At 38.5% G+C, this 20477-nt stretch overlaps 1 protein-coding gene across 1 annotated transcript in view; it reads right to left on the bottom strand.

Annotated features, from left to right (window-relative positions):
• Positions 1–20477, bottom strand: part of LOC128497705 (laminin subunit alpha-1-like) — a 46894-nt gene that overhangs the window by 11263 nt on the left and 15154 nt on the right. The window contains 20 exon segments of the mRNA XM_053467866.1: positions 321–471; positions 2279–2403; positions 3791–3941; positions 4396–4529; positions 5132–5275; positions 5850–6004; positions 7072–7254; positions 9055–9171; positions 9755–9857; positions 11119–11257; positions 11603–11766; positions 11848–11964; positions 12196–12406; positions 12799–12958; positions 14732–14843; positions 15546–15644; positions 17032–17174; positions 17940–18133; positions 18577–18663; positions 19442–19563. Coding sequence (XP_053323841.1) covers positions 321–471; positions 2279–2403; positions 3791–3941; positions 4396–4529; positions 5132–5275; positions 5850–6004; positions 7072–7254; positions 9055–9171; positions 9755–9857; positions 11119–11257; positions 11603–11766; positions 11848–11964; positions 12196–12406; positions 12799–12958; positions 14732–14843; positions 15546–15644; positions 17032–17174; positions 17940–18133; positions 18577–18663; positions 19442–19563 — 2811 coding nt within the window.

Raw genomic sequence — 20477 nt, 5'->3', positions numbered from 1 at the left:
AAACAAGAACGAAGTTTGATCAACTTTGTTGAACCATACTGAGCAGCTAAACACTAGGATGTTAAACTTATTTCACCAATGTGTCTACCAGTTAAATAAATTAGTTTAAAAAAGCGAACCTTGACTTATTCTAAACATCATCTGGGTATTGCTTTAAGGCTTGGGTTCATCAACAAGTAAACAGCTGGACCAAAAGCCAAGCACCAAAAAGCAAGGGATTAGCAAAAAAACATGTGTTTTCATTTTTAAATGATTAACTTTTAGAACATAGAAAACAATAGCTGGAAAGAAATGAAAATAACTAAAGGGCAAGGTCTTACTGTTCCATTGGAAGCAAGATACAAAAGAAGGCCATTTGGAGCGAATGTTCGGAAATGGATAACTATCTGAGATGAAGTGGAACGAAGCGTCTTCTCTACAATAGAATATCCACTGCCGTCAAAATGGAAAGCAGTTTCTTCTTCTCGTGGGCTACAAATACAAAAGGGAAAATTTCAGTCAAGCCATATCGTGGTGGACAAATGCTGGCACTACAAGTGCCATTGAGATAACTAGTATATGATTAAGAATAGCATTGCAGGTGGATATATCACAATTAGGCAAGTTTAATACCGGTATATGATTTAACAAGGGGTAACAACATTTACTCATCTCCATGTTAAAATCAAGTGTAATTATTAGCAGGGCTCTACCGGGGAGTTGAATTGGGCCAGACACAGGCACTTTAAGGCCAGCAGCCCATAAGTGACGTATGTATGCAGATGCAGGCTACACTCTTACACTCTCTCATGGTGCAGCTGCACATTAAAAGGCCAGATCTGGCATGCAAGTGGCAGTTAAGGTAAGTGACTGGCGACAGCTGGCACCGGCCAGCTGTATACCTGTTGACTTACTATAGCTATACTCATTGCAAACGACTATGACAAGCATGGAGCGTGTCCACGGTTTATGCTTTTATAGGAGTAACTATGTAACTATCTGGCATTATGTAGAACTTATTAATGCAAACAACTACATAACTAACATTTGGAATACACCAAGAACTTAGATCCCTGCAGAAGTTTTACGCCTTATAACGCTCTTGCTGGTCAATATAAATTGTAATATTGCCACCTGCTGGTATGAACGTGTCATAACTACTCACTCACAAACAGTGGTGTTACGAAGGGATGAATCCTACATTCATATAATTGACATTTGTAATATTTAGGGGTGTCCCATCACCCATTAATTTGCAGGACATATATATATACATTTTACTTGTGGCTGAGTACTGCTACCTTGCAGTATGTACTCATAGAACAGTTCAATAACCGATTTCATGTATCTGATTTTCAATTGTGGGTAGCATGTGAAAATCTACATAATTCTACATTGTAACGCATGCTGGACCCCCATTTTAGGAAGATTATCCGTTATATACATATGTCATGGCTAATGGCAGATGTGTGATTCTACATTGGAATTGGTTATTGCTTCTCCAAGAACTGCACAAAGGGAAAAATCAGCACGTGTTTAAAAAAAATCTTTGAAAATAAATAAGAAGTGATTACTAATAGTTATTTAGGACTTAGCATTAAAATACATAGCTAGGAAAAATATTCCTTGTAAACTAAAACAATTTACACATTTGCATATTTTAACACATTCCTAAAGCGTACCCACTTTTTATGAGAAAGTAATAAAATATGTTTTAGCCATGCTCTGTAGGAAAAAATAAAAATAGAATCAATGTGTCCATTTTTAGTGATTAAAGCTGGTATCTGTGTTAGAGGCGAGTACAATTTTCCATAAAAAGATAAAACCAAAAAAAAAAAAAAAAAAAATCTATAAAATCACGCTCTCTGCTTCCTGCAGGAATTCCAGCATCATTTAAATTTCCAGACGTGTAAAAACAGGTAGAAAACACTTTTCTTATAATTTTCCATATATTTAAATGTTTTCTATTTTGGTGTGAAACTGTGCCTCTAACAGTAATGATGGGCTGAACATGAAAAGAAACAGAATATCCTCCTGCAGCCACTTTTGGTTTAATAATAGTATGTCTGGCTTCTATCTGAATACCCATTATAGGTTTAGATGTCAATTTTTGCATTTTACATATTTATTTTGTTGACAAAATATTAAATAAACCAAATATATTTTATTTTATTAATTAGGGGGGGGCAGAAGAGCTTCTCTAAAGAAGATAAGTGAGCTTACAAAACATACATTAGTAAAAGGTAGCATGGCAACAATATAGAAATAGCATTAATACTTTTAGGAAGCTAAATAACACCTTCCATAGCATCCACCACATTTGCCCTCTCTCTCAACATAGTTCCATAAACCAATGGAGTGCCCATTAAGGAACGCCTCGCCCATGCAACCTTTAAAATCTGTGGTCTTGACTGCTGTTGATTTCTAGGAAAGAAAAATACACGGATAATTAGCCATGGGATTTGTTTATACACGTTTTAATGTTATTTTAAAAATATATTTTCCTAACTATATGGGAAAGCAGAACCTCTCCTGATGTCTTTAGGCAGCCTACAGGTCTGTATCTAAGTGTGACAACATCAGGCAAGCCCTACATACTACCTATGGAATAATGCATACATATTTTAGGTAGAGGACATCAAAGGTCTGTCAAATGCCTGTTGAACAAACATGTTTTTGGACTATGTTCTAGCACACTTCTTTTTGACTCTGCTCAGACATCTTGAATGCATCCTAGGTTACAATGTCACAAAGATACTGATTTTGGCTTAAGCCAGTGTCTACATGCCAAGCTATATCTACTGATATGCTTAATATCCATGAGGAAGGGAGAAGGAGTGTGAACCAGAGGAGGGTTTGGGTTGCTCCAGGTTTCTGTACACCTATAAGATGGTTTTCCTAAATATAAAAATATATATGTATATATATATATATATATATATATATACCGTATTGGCTCGGATATAGGCCGCCCCCGTATATAGGCCGCACCCTAAAAGTCTGGTGCTTTTTTAAAGAAAAAGTTTTTTTCTTTAAAAAAGCACCAAAAAAAAAAAAAAATGCTGCCACTCTGTCCCCCCTCCCCGAGATATGCTACCACTGTCCTCCCCCCCCGAGATACGCTACCACTGTCCTCCCTCCCCGAGATATGCTACCACTGTCCTCCTCCTCCCCCCCGAGATACGCTACCACTGCCCCCCCCCGAGATACGCTACCACTGTCCTCCCCCCCCCGAGATACGCTACCACTGTCCTCCCCCCCGAGATATGCTACCACTGTCCTCCCTCCCCCCCCGAGATACGCTACCACTGTCCTCCCTCCCCGAGATATGCTACCACTGTCCCCCCCCCCCCCGAGATACGCTACCACTGTCCCCCCCCCACAGAGATATGCTACCACTGTCCTCCCCCCCCCGAGATACGCTACCACTGCCCCCCCCCCCCGAGATATGCTGCCACTGTCCTCCTCTGCCCCCCCCTCCTCGACTTACCGGAGCAGACTCCCGGGTGTCTTGCGGGGCCGGCGGGGGACATCTACGCAATACGCGTATGCAACTTCCGGTGCCGGTGCCGGTGCGGCCTATATTCGAGCCAATACGGTATATATATATATATATATATATATATATAAACACTTCTGTTTCACAATGATACAGCAACAACGGTGCAAGAAGACCAAATTATGGAGCTTGAGTCTATAATATGATTAATCATTTTTTTTTTTCTATATTGTAGGTTTAACCATGTCTACAATTATTATAGGTAACAAATAAGTTCATGCTCAAAAAATGCATTTCATCTGGGAAATATACCTGTAATTGTCCGCCTATTCCCCCAACAAACATCAATGTTGAGTTATCGATGTGGAGTATGGATGATGTACCAGGTGAAGATGACATTTTGGCTGTGGGCTTCTGAGAAGTGCCAATTTCTTCCACAGTCAATGAACCTGATTTACCAAACCTGTGAAGATGAACCATGGATGTTATAGCTAATGATACTACAATATCATATTTGTATAACCAACTCTCTCAACTAATTAGTTTTTGTTGTCTTTGTGTCTATCTAACTAAACGCATACATACACTGATCCTGTATAAAATGTTATAAAGTGTTTTTTTCAACCTGGAAGGAACATCTCAGTAATTGGTACTGAATTTATTTATCAGAGAAGGTCAACTATATTAATTTACGTCTCAGCGAAATTACTTTTTGATAAAAGATAAAGTACCAGAACACAAAGGAATTACATCAAAGTATAGAGTGGAAAATGTGGGGTTCAAGTTTGAAGATATTTTTTGGTGGTCAGTAAGTACAGTAAATGAACTCTTGTAGAAATCGTCACACTAAAGAACAAATCATTAAAATCCTGTACAATTGCCATATGTTTTACTGGTCACATCTAAATAAGCTTTACCTTGTTGCGTGTATTTTATGCCACTTGTTATTGTTTATCTGGATATCAGGTTCTTCGAGCCTTACAGATCCTGCGCCCAGGTCCCAAAGGAAGGAAACCTTGCCTTTCAGCATTTCTACCGCCATGAAGTCAGCCTGCAAAAAAACAAAATAAATGATCAATGTGCTAATAAAGCCCCATTTTTCAAATGCTGTAATTTCATTAACATTATGACTAGAAGTTTTATTAATAATAAAATCCTTTTCACTGTGTAATAATTCCCTGGAATATCTGTCTTCTGTATGTTCATATATACGATTACTTTAGTTGCATACTGTAGATCAAAATGACTTCAAAACTTTTGTAGCCGCTTTCATGTTCAGTGTCCAGGTAAACGCCAGGTGAATGCGCAACTCATACAGAACTGAATAAAGACTCAACTCAATGGGAGAACAACTCGTAGGAAACTTTTAGCCCCCAAGTTATTGATAGTCGAACATTTCTTGGAAACGTTGATTTGAGTATCTATGGCACATAATGGAGTCTGAAGCTTAGAAGTATCCCAATGCAAGAAGGGCCAGACATTGCAAGTTTCTCCACAAGGGCAAATTTGCACTTTAAACCTCTAAGCGAATGACTGTAGAGGGACACGATCTTTTCTTAGTAAATGTTCTTCAAATTTCTCTTTACTGCATGATACATCTGGCATTGAAATGGCTTTTTGTCAACAAATGCATGAAACATTAAAGTCACTCACTTTCGTGCTGCTGCCCAGGTAGAAAAGCAGGTTGTCCGGCTCGCCGGTCTTAACATTAAGAGTTAGAGTGCTGAAATGTGTAGAATAGAGCTCTGGGTGGTAAGAGCGTACACAATCTCTGTCGGCTGAAACAGCCACTTTAATCTGAAAAAATAGAAAACAATTTATTATTAATATCGAAAAACAATTGCTCGTTCAGTGCTATGTGCTGTAGAGTGCTTTATAGCTAAATTATATAGACTATTAACAGGCCATGCCAACACCACAGCTACTTATCAAACTTATTTTATGTCAGGGTCTCTCTCCTTAAAGTGGTACTGCTGTCTCTCTTAGATAAACTAAAAGGCAGTTATCTGTAGTGAGCTGTCTATGGTACGCAAGGGAACAGTATCCTCAATCAGTGAAATGGTAAGTGGACCAGAACCAATATTGAAATAATTCATCTATAAATCCAATTTTTGTTGCAAAGAAATGTTTGGGTTTAAAAAATATGATATGTTTTTAGATATGTGTTTTTCTTGGAAATCCGCTTCCACTTGTATGGTAACTGATTCTATTAAAAATAGCGCCTCTTTTAACCATCGAAAGGGGTTGTTTTTATGGTACTGAGATCATTATTCTAAATATGCCTTATACTATCTATGGCTGACTAAGAAGTCATCAGTAAAAGGTAATAGTTGAAACTCTCTTTTTTCCGTAACACTTTTATCACACTTACCGATGCGGCCTGTTTACGGGCCTGACTAATAAGCTCTTTAATTTCAGATAGATTTCTGCTTAGGTTTTCCTCAAGCAATTTCAAGGGTTTCAGTCTATCCAATAAAATGTTGGCCTGTGTTTCCACTTCTTTAATTCTGCTTTCCGCTGTTACCGCTGGTGAAACACAACATATTTAGGAGCTTGCACATACAGTATACATAAAAACATTAACATAGGTGAACCTAATACTCGGGCGCGTTGTGTGTTCTTAGCATGGCCTTTGTCACGAAGAAAAGTCCTACTACCGGCAACCAAGCGGCAGCTAGCCAGTTCTGCCAGTGCCTACCCGACAGCCGTCTGCAGTGCAGTCCCATCGGGCTGCAGGCAAATTTGTGATGCGCACTAGAGGGCCAACCTGTGCCGCGCAACAAGAGGCATCCCTGCGATGGATTTAAAAACCCGGAACTGCTATTAAGAAGCACCCTATTGTGTTCCTGTTACACGTATCAGGAGAATCTGCTCCAGAAAGTTCTGTTGACTCTCTGGCTTGCGATTTTGTACCTTGCTGACATTATCTGCGTCCCAAACCCAGCTATCCCGACTACCTGCGCTGTGTACCAACCTTGGCTTTTTCTGACTACTTGTTTATTATAACATACCCAGCGCTGGCTACTATCTGACCTGGCATTCTGTGGTACCTGTCCTGAGTACCTACCTGAGGCATTAAGTAGACAGGTATTCTGTACCTCCAGCAAGTGCTACATATGACTCTTCCTATACATATTATATATTATACACCTCCACACTATTTTGATCACCAAAGTCCCTGTCTTCTTATTTTGGGGCTCAACCTCTTGAGGCTGAAGGCTGAAGGCTCTATCAGGCTGAAGAACTGTGGTGTGTACGCTTCTGGTTCACAGCAGTTGTGACAGCTCTTCGGGGGGGGGGGAGACCATGAGCTGGTAGTCAAGCTGAAAATGGGGTCCCTTATTTCAGGAAATTTAGAATTTGACAGTAGATAAGAGATATTTGGTCAGTTTAGTCTCCAGAGTTTGAGATGACTCAATAAGCCTGGCCAAGCTCTGCTTTGGCTCTTGCTCGGGCTTTACAGAGCAGATAAAAAAAATGAACAGCATATTAAACCTCTTCCACAACGATTGTACATTCTATGCCAAAGTATTCCGTGCACCCTATATTTTTGCAGAAAAGTATCGGCGAGTGCATTAATGCAGGAAACATACCCGTCTTGGATGAGTCCGCTAGAAGCTCGTTGGTTTTCCGCAGCGTGTCATTGACTTTGGACAGCGCAGAGGACGCAGTTAACACCTTTTGGTTGAAGTTCGTGATATGGTTTAAAGTGCCAGCTGCACTGACATTGGCAGACAAGGCAAGCTCTTTAGCATCTTGTAGTTTCTCACTGGTATCTGTTCCAGGGTAGATAAAGCAAATTATGAACTTTTTCGCTTTGAAAAGTGAAGTTGAAAAATTGAGAAAAGGGAAAACATTTCTAAGAAAAAGTACATATAAAGAGGCTGTTATTGAAACCTGAATTAAGGGGTGGTTCTCAATTTAGGACACAAAATCCCAATGAGGATTATTCTTATGAGGAATGAATGCAGACTAGATTTTAATACTAACCCCACACTAAATTACTCACAGACATTAATGTGGCTCCTGCAGGGGAGGGCCGGCAGCCTAAGGCCTGGGGGGCAAGTCAAGTGAAGTGGCTCCGCCCCCTCGCACTCACCTTTCACCCCTCACGCTGCTCCCATCACTATGCGGCCATCAGACTGCTGGAAAACTGATCTAAACAGCCGCTGGGTGCTGATGCCACCGGCCAGAGCTACTTTAATCCTTTTTTTTTTTATTTATTTAATACACCGGATCGGCTTGCCATATTAAAAATAAATAAATAAAGTATTAAAGTAGCGCCGGCTGGCAGCATCAGCACCCAGCGGCCATTTAAATTCGATTTCCAACAATCTGATGGCCGCATAGTGATGGGAGCAGCGTGAGGGGTGAAAGGTGAGTGCGAGGGGGCGGAGCTTTCACCCCTCACGCTGCTCCCATCACTTGGCGGCCGTTGCATACGGCCGCTGGGTGCTGATGCCGCCGGCCGGCGCTGCTTTAATACTTTTTTTTTCATTTAATAGCCGATCCGGCTTGCCATATTAAATTTAAAAAAAAAAAAGTATTAAAGTAGCGCCGGCCGGCGGCATCAGCACCCAGCGGCCGTTTAGATTAGATTTCGGGCGGCCTGGGGGGCAATTGCCCCCCGGCCCAGCCCGCCCCTGGGCTCCTGCCCTGTTGGGGATGTGGATACGCAGTTATTGTTTTGCAAGAAATAAAAGCATGGGCTTGGAAGCTCAGAGGTTATTTCAGAAATTATGCTTCTCAACATTTCAAAAGGCAAAAGAAGGACACATTTTTGTTAGGAGCACGGTTACAGCCTTTTAGTGTGTATCGAAACATATTCACAGCATTTAATGACTTATTTTGTCAGAAAATCACACTGAACAGCCATTAACAGGTAAGCAGGCCTCGCTCTCAGGAGGAAGTCTAGGCATTGTATGTCTGAACTGAATCAATAATTAAAGCTTCTGTTCCAGCAATATGTTTAGCAAATAAATCTTAGGAGACCTTTCTTTTTTTTTTGGCAGTCTCATCACATTTTCAGTTTCTGAAGCATAGCAATGTCTCATTAATGACATAAGCGTGATGTCATCATTACTGTATTCATTACGTTGTCATCACAAAACCATACATTTCTTCTTTTAGAGTCTTTTCAAATATATATAATGTCTGAGAACTTGCGGAACCTCCCTTTTAAATGCAGTGTTCCACCTACTCTAATGAATATGCCCAAGAAATAATTATTTAATACTGTATATGTTTTTTCCAGGAACATAGGCAACCAAAAAGCAGACACTAATAGATTCTTGCTATAAAAACTGAAAAAAAGTTTTGTTTTATAGGTAAAGAAGATACCTTTTACACTAGGATAAAATTCAGCTTTGTTTTGTTAATGCCCATTTGGAATGAACAGAGGATTATGCTGAGATGGTCAGGAATTAAACCGAAGCAAATCATTTATGTGTTTCTATTGTGCACCTGTACAAAGACTCTTTTGTCTGCATTTCCATCAAAGATGCACATTTTTATTAGTGGAAGTACAATTTGTAGGTACAGCTAGAAGTAAATGAATACGCCTTAATGCTACTTACCATTTGGTAAATTTCTCAGAGCCAGCAGCTGTTCACTTATTTGACGTGTAAATGCATGAGTGCGTTTTTGTATTGTATCTGCTTTTGTTTTCAGATCGTTCAAATCAGACACAAGACCTATGGGAACGAACAAAAGAGTTTGAGAAGATTACCAATTTAAATATCTGAAAGGAAGAACTGTCAATGACAAACAAGTGTCGGGCATAAGAAATTGGATTTTTATTTTTCTCAGTAGGTGTTTCTGCTCTGTCTGATGATGGTAACTTCACGTTGTCATACTGAAGTGTCATTTGATTACAGTGCGGATGCCACGTAACCTTTCAGCTTCCATTTTTTTGTTTAAAACATCCAAAATGACACAGAATCACTGAAATAAACAGTAATCTATTTGTATGCAGGCCTGGACTGGCCAACTGGCAAACCGGGTAAATGCCTTGTGGGCCAGTGCCAGATGGCGCTGGTCACTTACCTTTACTGTCGTAGATCTGGCTGCCAGCTGGACACACGAAGCTGGACACTGCAGAGGTATAGGAGTGTGGCATGCGTCCTCATATAACCATTCTTTTATTGGATCAAATAAGAATGTCTATCATTGGGGTCTATAAAAGTAGCTAATACTCCTAAAGTCATGTAAAGCTATGGTACTGACAAAAATATAGTATAATATGGTACGAAACTATCAAAGTTCCCAGACCCTTACCTTCCGTGCTAAGACTTAAATTTTTGGCCTCATTCAGAAGTTGTGTGCTGAACTTCATAGAATTTTTTGGTGCAACTTGTAAAGATCCATTTGCCCCTGAAACCTTTTAAAAGAAAACATATCGTTATCAGATTTTTTAAATGATGTAATAAGTCAAAAATGATTTGTGTTTGTTTGTGTTCTTAGAGTAAAAGTTGTAGTTTCAGTGCTATACCTGCAGTGATAAAATGTTAACGATGGTCAGTAAGGTAGGTTGGGGAATTAAGCTCAAGTCAGGTGGTATATATTGTCTGTCATTTACACATTTATCAAGTGCTATTAAAGAAAATAACTGCATTATATCTTAATATTTGGTCAAGGATGCCATTTGTTGGCACCATACATATTTTAATATGAACGCTATAAGGACAAATCAAATGGACAATTAAAAAAAACTGGTTATAGGCAACACTATGATGTAGGCATTGGATAACTACTTAAAACTAAGCACAGCAGAAACAGTCCCAATATAAAATGTTGCATTTAGAACAAAATGAGTTCTAGGATATGGTCCTTTTTCAAAAAGTTATCTACATGTTTGGGGGTCCATAAACCTGAGATCCAATAAGCTTTTTGCATTGTTGTGATGTGAAGGACAAAATATATTCTAACACTAAGCAAATAGAGGTCTGGAAAGTGATGGGATGTTGATGCTTTCACATAACACTGGAGATCTAAGTTATTATTTTACTTTAAGGAGAATTTTGTTTGTGACCAGATGCATTCTATAGTTCTTCTCTAGGTTTCGTGTATGATTTCTGTCATTGTAAGACACATTTTCTGGGCTAATTTATTACAGGGGTACCTGGCCAGGGAAGCCACTACTTATCAGACACTATGGATTAGTTGGGTTTTTTTGCCAGTTAACTAAACTATACATTAGTGCTTACTTTTTAGGTCTAAAACCTTAGGCGCCATATCATATAGTTCATAGGGTTAACTGATGAAAATTATACAACCTAAAAATGAACTAGCAATTCTTACTGATCTTAAGTAACAGTGAGTGGACATTACTAGTGACATTATTTCCAATAAACATTAATCAATCTAGTTAATATAATAATCTGAAAAATAAAAACCCACGTTCTAATAAAATGTGCTTAATCTTTGATACTGTACTGGAGAGTGTTGGCTATAGAAGGTGTACCGTAACCTAAATTTTGTATATTTTTTAGCATATGGATGTCATTAGGATACAAGTCTATTAAGAGTGTTAATACAATTGTCTATTAAAATGTCATTGTGGATTGATAACACTAACAGTAATCTTTTTACCATTCCATGTTCTTTAGACCTATGCACCTGCCGCTCTTTGAAGACCTTACCATTGCCAGGACTCCTGTAACTGTGTGGTTACACTGTTCTGCAAGAACCTCTGATTGCTCAATCATATTTTTGATATCTGTGTGAGAGTGGATCGCACTGGTGGCATTCAAAGAGGCATTCCTTACATCTAAAAGAGAACTGGGAACACACAAAAAAAGATATATTATTATATTGTCCCTTTAAAATATGATGTTTTTGCTGAAAAGATTTTGTAGCAAAATGAGTTAAAAAAAATCACATCATCAAATGCTACAACTAAGGTTTACAGCTTTAAATAGCAGATGTGTTGTTCTGCTTATGCATTTGTTTTAATAAAATAATCACATCTTCTTCTACTACCCAGCTTGTAGCAATTTAGATTTGACTTCCATTTAACTTAATACCGTGACAAAACCAAGGTAGATGGCAATGCTGACTTATATGAATATGACTGAACTGGATGAATTAATAACTACATTTTGGTATTAACACTGCTATGTTTACCTATTTAGAGAAGCAGAAAGTTTGTGTAGTTCAGCTGCATAATCTTCTGCCTTATAGACCATGTCAAGTGCGTCTCTTTTGGCCATCTGCATTACCAGACGATCTACATGGTGTCTCAGTTTAGAATTCCAAAGAAGAAGCTCCTCTTGGTGGGTCTCCAAAACCTATGGACAACATTACAACATTAAATCCACATTAAATGACTCTCTATGGTCCAATTGATTCAGTGACACCTGGATACATACAGATGTAGCATTAATGGTGTCCTCTGCAAGCAAAACTGCATCATCCACCAGCCCAAGACCTTCCTCAATCAACAACACAGAACGGTTCTTATTTTCCTGAAGGTCGTGTTTTTTTGTCTGTAAGGGAAAATAAATAAAAATACATTCCGCTAAAATTATTTTGATTGTTCCTTATGATTTTTTTTAGTTATCCATGGGTCAACTTTCATACTTGCAGCCCCTAGGACTAATGCAGAGTTCCCCCGGGATGCAAAGATGTTTCAAACGTAAAAGTATTTTTTTAACCTTGATCAATTGTTTTACCACATTAATAGGTAATTACAAACATAAATTCTGAAACTCACTTACCCTCAAATCAGCCAGATTTCTTTGTATAATGACCAGCAGATCGTTGGTGTTGTTGGTGTTTGCAGATGCCACATACAGCAAATCCTCCGCTGCCAGTAGTTTGTTGTTACGTTGTGCGAGGGCATTTTCAAGACTATTTTTTAACTTTGTTAAATCTTGGTGTGGCTTCTCATATTCTTTCTCAACTCTGTGTAGATAGCCTTCTGATACTCTGATAAATCATAAAAGGAAAAAAACTACTCAGATAAAAGTAAATACCGCTATTGGTTCGGGTCTGGTACTCTCTGCAGAATTCACCTTTAGTCTAACTTCTTGTGTTCTTGTGACAGGCGGTATAAAAAAATAAGGAAAAGGGCAACTCATTTTAAAAGTGTGTTTTAATTTATATAGATATATTTGATTTAGCAATTCCTTTTTTCCCTGTGAACATCTAATAAACAAAACAAATATATGTACGTATAATAATAATATAAAATGTATACGTACTAACATGTATACTAATATATATATATATATATATATATATATACACATACACACATACATATACATACACACATACATATATATATTTCGCAAAAACAAGAAAATAAAAGCGCTTACTTGAGGGTTTTGGTAGCATCTTGACTTTGATCATCAAAATATTTCGACCTCATAGAACTGAGCATTAAGGAGACATCATCCTCATAATTTAATTGCAAATTGTCAGAGAGCTGTGTATCAATGCTCGTCTCATTTAGGCTTTCGACCACTTCCACCAATACTGCAAGAAAGATAGGTTAATAGCTCATTTAGAAAGCTCCCAAACACTAGAAACGACAGATCTGGCCACATAGTCAAATTAGGCAGCTGTCTAGTATGCTGAGTTGGTAGGGGTGCCACTCTCTATATATACCGTATATTCCGGCGTATAAGACGACCGGGCGTATAAGACGACCCCCAACTTTTACAGTTCAAATATAGAGTTTGGACTATACTCGCCGTATAAGACTACCCCTCTACCCAGCATACAACAACCAGCCAATCACGGCAAGCAATGTACCTTACCGGTGATTTGCTGGTTGATTTGCTGACATATACATACATGCACTGCCCTTACACACACACACACACACACACACATATATATAATATATATATATATGTGTATATATATATATATATGTGTGTGTATATATATGTGTGTGTATATATATATATGTGTGTGTATATATATATCTACACATATGCCTGTCCATACATACACATTTATACACTGCCCTCACCACACACCCCTGCCTTTACACACATGTATATGTATATGTATATATACACACACACGTATGTATATATATATATATATATATATATATATACATACATACATACATCAGTGTGTGTGTATATATATTATATATAAATATATATATATATATATATATATATATATATACAAAGTCCAAAATCAACAATTGCACACCAATCACCACTTTTTTAGCCCGGTGCCAAGTAGCTGCAACAGCAAATCTTATAATATCAAAAAAATCGTTACCGGCACTCCAGGGACTTCTTTAAATAATCACTCCAGAAACAGCAGTTTTCTAATCAACGTTTCAGTCTGTTTATTAGACTTTCATCAGGACACGTGTGTGTGTGTGTGTGTGTGTGTATATATACACACACCAGCTTACAAATACACTGACCATATCACACCAACATACATACACTGCACTCACACCCCTTTCTCCCCATCTCTTACCTTATCTTCTGTCTTCTTTCTTCCATCCAGTTGTGGGAGCGCGAGGTCTGGCACTTCAGACCTCGGCTTCCCTGCTCCCTCATCACTACGCGCCGGCAATTGATGCCGAGCGCCGGGACATGACGTCATCCCCAGGCTCGGCATCAATAGCCGACACGTAGTGATTAGAGAGCAGGGAAGCCGAGGTCTGAAGTGCCAGACCTCGAGCTCCCTAATGTCGGGCTAGTTAGAGGGAGGTCGTGATCTCCCCAACCAGCCCTGCTGATCAGGGCTAGTTGGGGAGATCACGATCTTGCACCTACCTCGGCGCGGCCCTGAAGACCGGCCCAGGGGAGGCGGCTTCTTCACTCGCCCCTCCCCTAGAGATTGGTGGCTTCGTGGGAACCTCCGGCTTGGTAAGTACCCGGTGGTTGCATTTCTTAGGGGTTTCTAAGTTAGTACCCGGCGTATAAGACGACCCCCCACTTTTAAGAAGATTTTCTGGGGTTAAAAAGTCGTCTTATACGCCGGTATATACAGTATGTTTTTTTTTACAAAGAAAGTATACATGTAGCACTTAATTTACCATGGGTGCTAGAAGTCCTATAGTTGTCCATGTATGCTATCAACCTCAGTACTAGAAGAAAGTCTGCGTTGATTTAAATAACTATTTAAAGTTAATAAAGTACGCGCAAAAAGGAAGAACTGCCCTTATATCGCCAAACAACTTCTATCTTTGACAACCAGATAATTGCTGGATAGGTATCTGTAGTTCAACAACTGTTGGGGATAACCCCATTTAAATGGCAATAAATGTACCTTGAATAGTCGTTTGCATTTTGTCAATAAAGCCGATTAACTCTTGAGTCTTATTCAGAGTTCTGATGGTGGCATTGTTCAGTGCTTCTCCATCACCTATCACCTGCTCCATCTTAGGGAAAAGTAAACATGTATGATTTAGATTTTTTAAAATGCAAAACAAATTACATTTAAGTTGTAGAACAATGAGCAATGTATAGATCATTTTGAACCATTTAATAATATCACTGAATCTTAAACGCTCCAAAGCACCTGTATGTAATAAAATATTTTACATAATTAACCTAATTTTAATTGATCTCGCAGGATAGATATACGAATTTCATAAAGCAAAAAAAAAGAAATACTACAGTGCCCTGAAAAGGTATTTATTGTAATTATGTCTGTGTGTGTCTAGTGAAATTAAACCCAATTATCTATTATATTTGGTTAATTGGTTTAGTATCTAAGGGGGCAAGGGTCAGATTTTTTTTCCTTCTACAAATGAAAAGATCATTTAAGAACTGCACGTTATCTTTGCCTAATATTAAAATTATTTGGATGATCAAAAAAAAAAAAAAAAAAAAATGGTGACAAATATGCAAAAATAGAAATTGGGGGCAATTGCGTTTTTGTAGCACTATATGTATTGACCTTATTGGACACATATGAGGTCTACTTTTTAATATTTGCCTTACTAGATTTTACATTAAGAAATAGACGTAAATAGAATTAAAGCTGTCCAAGGTATAACAAAGCAAACTTCATATTATGGCGATCTTAATAAAAGAGGCACTGTAGGAAAATCAGTCTGCAGATTATGGCGTGTACTCACGTGCTGCTCAAGTTGGAGGGTGTCTTTAGACAAAGAACTGAGCTGCTCCATTGTCTTGTCCAGGGATATTATTGGGCTGACTCTTATTGGCACAGACTCCTGAAAAACAATCCAAATTTGTCTAGTTATTGAGAATATTGAGAAACGTGACTTAAAACTACACATTTTACTTGCATAAACCTAGATAAAAATAATGTAAACTTTACTTGGGAATATACCTAACAGATGGAATATACCGTATGTACATATGAAATAAATGAATATGTGTTTTTAGTCAAATACATTTAAAAAATGTAATGATGACATTAACCTGACTGAGAAATATAAGAGATTCCAGAGATGCCATAATAAATGCTCATGGACCTTGGACAGGAATACAAATCAAATCTGTACTTCTCCAGCCTGAACATACATGGATTATTATTATTTATTGTTTTATATAGCACCATCAAATTCCGTAGCGCTGTACAATGGGTGGACAGGACATAACAAGTAGTATATAACATAACAAATTGACTTACAGAGACAACAGGTGAGGAAGGCACTGATCAAACAAATTTACAATCTAGAGATACAAGCCTAAAACATGCAGAAATGTATAAATGGCCAAAGAACAGGGTATTTTATAGATAGATAGATGCTATTTACTTTCAGTTTATTTAATGTGTGACTTTCAACACTTTGTATTATTTTTTTTTTTCCGGGCAGACCTCAAAATAAAGTGATTGCTGTTGATTTAGACTTTAAGAGCTGTTGCGTTTCAGCTATGTGCTCGTAACCTTTCAATAAATCCTGTGAGCCCTTTCCATGAACCTCAATGTTTGTTGTATCTTAATCTCCTATCAACCATCGTTTTTGGCTTTTAAGGCATATTTAAATATGTATTAAAATTATATTTGCATATAATTGCCTCTGGTAATTGGCGAACATCATGCTCTAAGCCGGGACCTGATTACATTACGGAGAGAGCAGCAACTTCATCTACAGATCCAATTTGAACAGTTTCAAGAACATCATAAAGACCCTTTATTAGATTTTATCCAGTTTTCCCCGATCTGGACAGTATCAGCCACAACTTGTCTACAGAGAGCAACTACATTATTTGTACGGAGGGATGGAGGGAAACTTAAAGTAACATAATTAATATTTATTAAAACACGTTCTTATTCACAAAGCTGCCTATGTTATAATATTTCATTTGCAATCTAATGTTGTTGATTAAAATTAAACTAGACCCACATTCTACATATATCTACCATTTCTTCTGGGAGGCTGTTCCACTTATCTGCCACTCTTACAGTAAAGTATAACTTTCTTATAAGTCTATATTACAGATGGATGGATGAAACATGATGAAAGCAAGCGATAGATAGATAGATAGATAGATAGATAGATAGATAGATAGATAGATGATAGATAGATAAATACCTAATCAAATACCACCATATCTGGTTGAAATATGTGTTATACGTTTTGAGTAAGATACCTTAAAGTGCTTTGTCACATTTTCCAAGTTGAATAGAGTTTGATGAGGTGGTCTACCAATACCGGTCATATTAAAAGAGAAGATGGCCTGGTGCAAACTATCCAAATCATCAAGTAAGGTTCCAGTGCAATCATCATCACAAGCTGGAAATAAAAGAACAAATAAATGGTCAAAGCCATGGACAGGCAGGAAACAGCTTGAGTACTTTATACCCCAGTAGTATTAGATCATTTTATTAAGGTGCACTGAAGAAGTGGTGTTAAGATATATCTATTAAGAAGTGTTGCATGGATCCTACAATAATAGACTCAACAGGTTCTAAAAAACCCTTTACTTCCAATCAAAGGGCAGCACTACTATGTAGCAGCTTGGCCCGTCACTATGTATTATCACACGCAGGACACCACTGAAACAGGCTTGGGTAAGTTTCCCTGAACGTCTCACATTAATAACGTTATCCCACACAATGAGCACGAAGCATCTAGTAAGAGTTGGTGAAGGAATCGTTAAACAGCATTAAATAACGAGGACACTCTTTACCCGTATCTAATTATAATATGAAATAAAACATATTCAACGGTTTCATATCTTATTATGTTTGGGTCACATGAAGTGCGATTTATTAGGTGCACCACTAGTGGCAAGGGTGACCGCCTAATTTTTGGCTTAGATTGGCCATTGTACCGAAATGTACTTGTTCGTGCCTCTGATCCATCACTTTCCTTGCATTATTAAACTTTTTCGACTATGTGTGTGAACTGGTTCTTTTGACTTATAAGTTGCTCTTATCACAGCGTCATTCCCCGTCCACCCAACTCTATATACCTATGTCAAAGGTCCCTTTCTTCCACTAACAAAATAGCTAGGTTATCGGCACAGTATAGAGTGTACTGATGTGTGTTACTTACATATACATTCTTCTTCCAAAAGAATGTGTCTTAATTCACAAGTATCACAAAGACGGCCAGTTACTCCTGTTTTGCAAATGCACTGGCCGGTTAGCCGATCACATTCATTATTCAATGAGCCGCTTGGGTTGCAGTCACATTTCTGGCAGAAGCCATCAGGCTCATTTGGATTTCCGTAGTAGCCAAGAGAACACCTACATGTTACAAAACATATACAGAATACATTATTAAATACTTTATGTTTGCACCATAACTCCCTTGCATCATAAGTAGCTATTGTTAAAGAAAATGTCAAGTTCTTATTTTAGCGTCTTTTAAATAACTGAACTGGTCCAACTTTTCTAGTGTTTCTGTGAAGCCCAACAGCTTGGCCAACACCGACAACCTGGCTTGTTTCATAGGCTTCAGTGATAATAGCATTTACAGGAGCCATTGAGTTTAGTGCTCGCCTCAAGCTTTAGGAAAATTGATAGGGTTTTGGTCCAAAAGATGACAGGGTCTTTTGCTGAAGATGGCATAAGCTATTGGGAAAACACAGAAAAGTATGTCTTCTTTGTTGTTTTCAATGTTCGCCCCCCAAAAAAAGAGTAAAAACTGACTGTAATACTCTCTTTTCAATAGCACATATGGTCCTTACCTTTCACAGTATCGCCCTTCATATCCAGGTAGACAGGCATCACAACGGAAATCATTAATACCTTCTAGGACGCATGTGGGGCTAAAACTAGGAACATAAACAGTAAAAGGGAGTTTAAAATGTTTAACAATTCTTCTCACAATTTATAGCGCAGAACTGCATACTGTCATATTAGAGCAGATTTTATTTCTCTATGTTTATATTTTTATACTTAATTTCTCTAATTTGCTAATACAGCATGTAATCAGAGCTATATTACCCTAGTCAGCTTCCAAGGACAGGAGACCTCAGAAGAATGCCAGCCTCAAACGGCCTATTGAGCCCCAGCTAGGAGGTTTAAGAGATCAATCTACTCAACACAGCACATTGTTTTGGGAGAAGGAAGAGGTCTGAACTTCTCCGTCATGCTTCCGCGTGCAACTGAATATTTAGTGCCAGAATATGGTGTCATGCGCAGACATCATCTATCTATATGCAGAGGTGGAGTGGTCAGACAGATCTATACCACCGTAAAGGTAGTCATTCAGACACTTGAACTCTGTATTCCACTGTACAACTTAGTACCCCATTTTCACAAAAGCTTCTAAGTAGGACATTGATGTTAAGCATATATTTTTGGCTCATTTGCAGACGCTTCAAGATGCCTTCTTATGGTTATTTCTCAACAATATAATTGCGGTTTATGATACCATATCATGTTGATTCCAGCATTAATGCTAAGAGGACTAGAAACTGACACCATCAGAAAAGATTCTAAAAAAAGCAATATTAAAACATAAATATCTGATTTGTGGAGTAATGGCAGACAAGGGAGAAGACTGTACACACATTTCAACATAAAATAGGTGTTTAGATGTAAAATTACCTCTGGCTGTTGCCCTTGGGACAAGCACACAATGAGCAATCTGCAATTGACCCAGTTACTTTCCCATAGTAGCCAGGAGCACATAGATGGCAGTGGTCACCAGCTGTATTATCTTGGCAGTCCTGCAACATGACAGCAAACCAACAATCAGCATTGCCTATAACTGGTTGTCGCTGGTAATACACTAATCCTTCACTTAATACTGCAGCAAGGAGGTTCTATAACAATATACCCACTTTCAGGTAATGATCAGGGAAATTGGTGAAATCTGACAGTATGGTTTTTAGACTGGTCGATGCATGTTATCTATTGCTATAAGGCATATGTTTTTATGAAAGACACTTTTTTGCACTCGGAGATTGATTTTTTTGTTCACTATGCGGTGTTAGACATGTGAGCATAGCTAAATAGTTATGGTATTTTTATGGTATTTTATTAACATGTTGGCCCGCTAATGGCTGTATCTATTGTGAGACTGTGAGCCCCAGGGAGTTGATTGGCATGGCATCTGGGTACAGCTGCTATGCAGATTATACATATGGGTCCCTGGGGTGGAGCAATTGGAGAGCAGGGTGGGCCAATGCTCCATTTCCCCCATTTTGTGGAAATTCCATGCCAGGTTTTCCAGGAGGCAAGAAGTCCACAGGATCCGGTCCGGGATTCCTATGGGGCCGGCATAAGGCACAGGTGCTGGACATTAAAAACCCCTGGAGCCTGATACTCAGAGAGACTGTTGGGGGGAGAGGAAGTTCCCTGTGCTCCCAGGGCAAGGAGAGACCCTGAAGAAGACAATCCCTGAGCCAAGTGAGGCAATACCTGCCTGGACATTTTGTGTGTTGTCTGGGGGAGGTTTTCCAGAGCCTGGCGTAGCTGGGTCTGGCTGGCAGGTTGAGTTAGTGGGTGATTAGGCTGGTCAGTCTGGACCAGCATAGTTAAGTTAGAGAGGGCTCCAATTGGGAGCTAGGTTTTCTTTTTATGATTTGGTTTTTGGGGTTTAAGCGGTTAAAATAAAGCGCTGTTTTGTTCAAAGCTACTG

The sequence above is a fragment of the Spea bombifrons genome, chromosome 5 (genome assembly GCF_027358695.1).
Source record: "Spea bombifrons isolate aSpeBom1 chromosome 5, aSpeBom1.2.pri, whole genome shotgun sequence".
Taxonomy (NCBI): Eukaryota; Metazoa; Chordata; class Amphibia; order Anura; family Pelobatidae; genus Spea; species Spea bombifrons.
Note: the sequence above shows the minus strand (reverse complement) of the source record. Positions and strands in the feature narration are given on the sequence as shown.